Source organism: Hipposideros armiger, unplaced genomic scaffold, assembly GCF_001890085.2.
Source record: "Hipposideros armiger isolate ML-2016 unplaced genomic scaffold, ASM189008v1 scaffold_117, whole genome shotgun sequence".
Lineage (NCBI taxonomy): Eukaryota > Metazoa > Chordata > Mammalia > Chiroptera > Hipposideridae > Hipposideros > Hipposideros armiger.
Window position 1 is genome coordinate 1,873,092 of NW_017731467.1, and position 6,449 is coordinate 1,879,540.

The 6,449-nt window shown below is 40.2% G+C and overlaps 1 protein-coding gene across 2 annotated transcripts in view; it reads right to left on the minus strand.

Annotated features, from left to right (window-relative positions):
- Positions 1-398: 398 nt before the first annotated feature.
- The window catches only part of NPR3 (natriuretic peptide receptor 3), a 69,062-nt gene continuing 63,011 nt past the window's right edge, over positions 399-6,449 (minus strand). The window contains exons 6-8 of one of the 2 annotated variants that reach the window (XM_019647892.1): positions 5,132-5,345; positions 3,435-3,519; positions 399-2,394 (exon numbers count right to left, since the gene is read on the minus strand). In XM_019647892.1, the coding sequence (XP_019503437.1) occupies positions 2,283-2,394; positions 3,435-3,519; positions 5,132-5,345 (411 nt within the window). In that variant the 3' untranslated portion in view covers positions 399-2,282. Of the gene's footprint in view, positions 2,395-3,434; positions 3,523-5,131; positions 5,346-6,449 lie in introns of both variants that reach the window. The other variant, XM_019647891.1, reaches the window with a different exon arrangement.

Sequence of the window (6,449 nt, forward strand, 5' to 3'; positions counted from 1 at the left end):
CTCTAACCAAAGTAGAAATAAAAGATATTTATTTTTAAAATGTTAGACTTAACATTGGGCCCCTATATAGATTCTAGAAAGGTTAGAAATGTTTATACCCAAAGACCTCAACCAGGTGAAGTGTTTTCCCCTGCAATAAGCACATAGGCTCGAAATTTAAATGTTTTTTTATAAACACAAGATAAAATAAAATGAGTATCTCTAAAATATATGGAAAACATTGCTGAAAAATAAAAATCAGAGAGAAATAAGCTCTCAATTGACGAAGATAAAATGGATGCAAACCTATTCTGTTTTCACTTTGAGGAGTCCTGAGCTGTTAAATGCTTTGCTTCCCTGGGTTTTACTTCCCAAACTCTCTTCCTACATTAGAATTTCTGGAGCTTGCCTTTCTGGCCTTTTTCATCCATCCTTTTTGAATTCAGCACTTTTTCCTTTCCATCCAACATGGAGAACTACAGTATAGTTGTTTCATTGTTCATTGTTAATTCTTTTATCATGTTCTCCAGCTGCCTGCATTCCTTTTTAAACAATAAAGGGTAAATGTGCCCCACAGAAATAATCCATTCACTTTGACTGGCTGAAGTAGGACTGACAGAGGCCGACTTCTCCAGGGAAGAGGGCTCTGGGGCCAACTTCCAAGACACTCAGCTTCCATTCACTCTGCCTCCAGCATTACCTGTGTGAATTATGACCTTTTTTACTACCAAAGAATTGCTCCAACACCTTTATTATCCTCCCTACACATGGTCTTTTATAGGCATCAAAGTAATTTTTAAAACTATTTTTTTTATTTTCCAGATGCTCAAAATGTTATCAAGGACTAGTGACATAATTACAAAGTGCTGTGCTAATCCGGCAACTTCGCATTCTTCCCTCACTATTTTCTCCACAAATTAAAAACGAAAGTGGCAACTTGGATTTAAACCGATGTGCAGAGTACGGGGTGCAAAGTAGGTATTCAGTAAATACTTATTCACGTTGGTCCAAATTCCTTATATCCACACCCAGCCCACTGTTACATGGGTGATTAGTGGATGGCAAGAAAACTCTATGGAGTTAACTGAAAGGGTTTATAGTAGCTAGAGTCCCTCTTTTATCCAAAATCTTTACTGTAAATTTCAGTAAAGTGTCATGTATGAATTTTTTTAATTTATCATTTCTGTGCTCACTGTCAAGTTCCAACTCTATAAAGTTTTTCCGGAAGAAAAAGGGTTGCCTCCCTTTGTAAAATCCTACTTAATTCTAGTAAATTTCACCCTTGATCCTGAAAGTCATCATTTGGTCAGAATTGGAAGGGTAGTCTCTCTAAAATAATTTACATTTAATGCAGGTAAATTGGTGTACTCCTGTAGAGTCTGTCATCTCAATACATTTCTAGATCTCTGTAATTAAGGCAGCAATTTGCATTTGGCTATGGCCAAGGGAAGAGGGAAACAGAAAAAGAGAAGCATCTTTCATCATTGTTGGTTTGTTGTACACTTTACCCATGCCTTTAAAATATAAGTGAAATTTAATTTTCAAAATGAAAAAATAGACACATTTTCTAATAGCAAAATATAAGATTAAAATACTTAAAAATAAAATGTTAGTGTGAAACAGGGCTTCTTTACATTAAAAAATGAAACATTTTAGATTTGTTTTTCTTGTATAAGTCCTCTTATCTCATTAATAGTTACAACTGTCCAGAGCAGCTTTTATGAGACACTGAAGGAGACAGGGAGAAAATCCTTTTTCAAGATACGAAGTCAGGACCTGAATGTATACATTGGACAGAGCCGTCCTCAACCTCAAATCCGCCCACCAGTGCTAGAGAAAGGAACGCTGTATTTCCAACCTTGAGATTTTTTCATTATATTTTCCTCTTCTTGGGTGTTAAATTCTTTCCAAGAATATTCTACTTGTAAAAATGATTTTATTCTAGCTATAAAACATTTCACTTAAGAAAACCACATTTTATAGCTTTGTGTGACATGCCCCCCAAAACCATCAAGATATGGAGACATCAGATTTTCAAACCATAAATCTAATCATATGCCCTTGAAACAGTATGAATGTTTAACAGAGTGACGTTATATTCTTGTATTTGTTTGTCATGAGATGAAAGGCTGGGGGGCATATGGTGATTAATCACAGTTCCTGAGCTTCTAAAGGAATTTTACAACAAAATGACTAACTGCTTAAAAGAATGAATTCTTCAAGAGCACCCCTTCTGTTCCATTGATGTCTTTCATCCCATCAATCTCCTTAGAGAATCTCAGGCCAAAAGAAAAGGCTCCCTTTTAAGCCACCGAAAAATGGGATCTGATGGAATCTTCCCGTAACTCCCGATGTTTTCCAACGTTACGTTCTTCTTGCTGGTTTCGCCTCTCAATGGTTATTCTGTATTTCTTCCTGGGGAAAGGGAAAGTGAATGTAGTAATAAAACCTCACTTGGCTACAAAATACTATGGTTTCTCTTACAAAGAATGCCCTCGAGGGACATCTGGGTTTGAGTTGATAAATGAGAAGTGACAGAATATGAAACCCTGGTCAGAGATTAAAGTAGTGTGCCCCAAGGCGTTATGCCCTTATTCAAGGAGGAAAATTTGCCTGCTTTCCGAAATGCCATAGAACAAGCCTTCCCCTTCTTCCCTGGGCGCCTGGTGGGTTAAGTCTTGTCTATTCTGCCACAGAAGCTCTTCCCAACTCCCAGGATATGCCCTAGATAAAGATCAGGTTAAGTGTACTGTGACCAGAGAAACAGTAATACAATTGTTCCCACAAAGAGTCACATACACCCAGAATTACATGTCCATGCAGAAATGAAGAAATCATGGTCTAAGGGCTTAAGAATAAGCCACAATAACCAGCCACTGAAAGTTACAAAGGAATGGACCGTCATCATGGCGTGAAACTATCAGTATTGTGGACACACAGAAATATTACAATTGTACAAGCCTTAGGGCTTAACCACAGAGGTAACTATGTGTGTAGGTTCTCCAGATACTGAGCACAGAGCAGCCTGGGAGCATGGACTGCTCAGAGCTACTACCTCCTCTCCAGGAGAACCCAGGCACCTATCTGAACAGGAGGAAGCCTAAGAATGGGGTCACTGATTTCCCCTTTGTCCAGATTCCCTCTCCACTTACACATTGGGTGGGGGGGAGAGTTCGGGTGAGAATATTTGTGATGAAAGGATGGCAGTTACTCTGTGGCCTACAGTGCATGGGGTGGGGGGGGGGACTGCAATATAAACTCCTGCCCCACTCCCTCGTAATGCTAGCCCACTGACCACCAAACCAGGGATCACACCAAAAGATGGCTTTGTTCTAACCACCATGCTGTTGGGATAAGAGCAAGATGTGCACATGTCACAGGAAGGATCATGCAAAGACAAGTGACAAAGACAAGAAAGTAGAATGAATCTTTAACTCCCATAAAAAGGTCCTAACCTGAAAAAGTAGAAAGCCATTAGCAAACCAGCTCCTAGTAAGGCTCCCACAACAATTCCTGTCACCGCTGATTCTTCTAGGCCACCTGCTTGAAAAAGAAACATAAGATAATCAGAGTTCATTTTGGGAAATAGTTGGAAATGCCTCATTCTAACTTTTCATTCATTGAAAAGTTTTGTTCATTGGAAGGTGTTTCTCAATTTCCTCCTTGAGGCAAATTTTCCTTTTTTTTTTAAGGAAAAAAATTCTAGGGGATCCTGCATTTTTTTTTTTCCTAGTGCAAAGCTAAAGATGCATATAAGAAAGTACTAGGCGAACAAACACACTGCTACAAGACAGCGAGCACCATGGAAAGAAAGCAGGTTCGAGAAGGATGTGAGGAAAACTGGAAACTGAAGTTTTCAGGTCTACCCACACTTCTTTGAGTTCACAGTCAGAGAAGGCAACTAGACAGACCATGGGACTGACCCAGCACTTCTTGTTTTCACAGATGGATGGTAACACTTCAAAGTGCTGGGAGATTTGGTGAAAAATTCATGGGGTTAACGTTCTGTTTTTAGATGTTCTCTCACCAAGCCAGATTTTCATGTCAAAATGTCCTATATAGTTTCGTGAAAATGTGAGTAACAATTCGAAACAATTGAGTTCGGTGTTGTCCCAGTTATTATATAAAAGTGATAAAAAGCTAGCTTGTCTATACAGAGTTCAGGGCACAGCCTTTAATGCATGATCTTATTTAATCCTTAAAACAGCCCTAAGAGTTTCGGACATCTCCTTCCGTTTACATATGGGAAAACAGAAGTGAGGCTTACAGAAGTGAAGGAAGGCTCCTGGGCTCACAAAACAAGGAAGTGACCAGGGTGGGATTTCAAGTCCAAGCTCAATAACTCCAGAGATCATGTTCTTAACACATTTCTGCCTTACAGCTTCCTGTAATTATTGCATACACATAAATACCCCATAGTTTGAACGCTGTTCCCAAAACATAACGCGCATACATATCTTAGCCCAAAGTGACCAACTGGCCTGAAAGACAGATAGATATTCACTTTGTTCTCCCTCACTAGCTTATAAGAGGGTCTTCCTAAAGCAATGATTTCCAACAATTTTCCTATTGCAAGCTCCTTAAAGAACATCCACTTGCTTCTATATTTATGACAAGGCTGCTTGTAAATAACAGACTTCACACTTATTTGCCAATTTGCAAATTTGTAGGTGTCTAAGGGCCATCATCTGTGTGGCTCTGAGGGGTAGGAAGATAGCTACCAACTTTGTAAATCAGAATAAGACTTGTTGCAAGGGTTGAATAAGTGAGTGACATCTAGTATTTCACATTCTGATTTTCCCTAAAAGGGTAAAACCTCAACTACTAAATGTCATTGACTTACTCATCTCTCGTGGCAACTCTCACTCGGATTTTCAAAGTTTGCTTTCGGTAAGATTATAATGACAGATGTAAAAATAGGGAGAAGCCTTTTACCAGTTTGGAAAAGGATGGGAGAGAAAAGAAAGACCTGGAAGCATCTGGTGACTGCGGGACACCAGTTTGTGCCTTGTTCCCATGGGTTTTGCCATGTCAGAAAAAGAAACCTGAATGTTCAGAACATGAGCTCCTGGATAACGCCTGTCTTTTAAACTTGCATTCTATTGATAGTATAGATGAAGAGACACAGAGCAAATTAAGTCTCTAAACCTACATGATTTGCAAGGAGAGCTGTTTGTGTGCTCCACGATTCTGGTTTCATCTATTCTCAGTTTTAAAGGTCCCCAAGGATATTTGATGTTGGGCCGCATTTCAAAACGACCTTCTTTTCCGAAGTAATCACCAATAACCTGTATAGGGGGAGAAAAATAAAAACAGAGGTCAAAGGTCAAATTTATGTTTCCAAAGGAAGCATAGGGCAGGCTCCCCTATCGTTCACTCTGACCATAATGGTGTGTTTCTGGGGATTTTCTAAGTCAAATTCACAGTCGCCAATGGTGCTCTCAAAGCGAGCATAATTTAGGGAGAACTGGGGCTCTTCAAGGCAAGAAAAGTGGCCACAGAAAAAACAATTATCTTAGGCGTCAGGGCCTTTCCCTTGCTTATTGAAGAGGCTGCTGTTCCACCCACCTGCCACAGAGCAGCCCACACAGTCAGCCATTTGTAAGGCCCGAGTTACTTTGGGGGCTGTGTGAGAGAAAGTCAGGGTCTATCCTAACCTCAGGTTAAGCATCTTACAGGTACATGGCCTCACACCACTCAATCAGCTCGGCATATAATTACAGCATTAAAGAGGATCTTTTAGGGACTTCCTGTTTCACCCTCCTCTGGTTGGAAGGCTATTCCCCATCCTCACAGGGGATTACAAATAAGGTAAATTCGCTGATGAATTTATCCTATTTGCACCCCCATTTCTAGGCTGAACTCTCTTTTTCAATTGGTTCCTCTGGCCCCCCAAAAAAGCAGTATCCTTTTATGGCTCAGTTCAAGGTTCCCCCTCAGTGTCTCCTTTAAATGACTGTTTCATCATGTACCCAAGCCCTGATCTAGAAGTACCTTCCCACTGAGATTCTCAGATAGGTTTCTCTTTTGTCCGGGCTACAGCACCATGCTCCTGAGTGGCCTGTGACATCTCCCCAAGCCCCCCACCTCCTCCCCACACCCCCAAAGGAGGCCCAACAAGCTCTCACAGGCTGTTTCATGTCATAGCCTAAAGAATTCTAGATAATCACCAAAATATAACTATCACTTGGGAACTTACCAAGTACTTCACACACATTCTCTCCTGAATCCTCACAAGGACCCTATAATAAGTGATGACTACCACCTTTTACAAAGGGAGAGACTAGAATATACATGAGACCCAGACCATTCCACGTAGCATTATTTGACCTGAAACACTGCATGTTTGTATAATCTTTACTTATCTCTTCATCATTTTTTTTTAAGATTTTTTTTTTAATTGGGGAATTGGGGGATGGGAATAGCTCTGGGGAATCGGGGGAAGGGGAACAGACAAGTTGCTGTCCTTT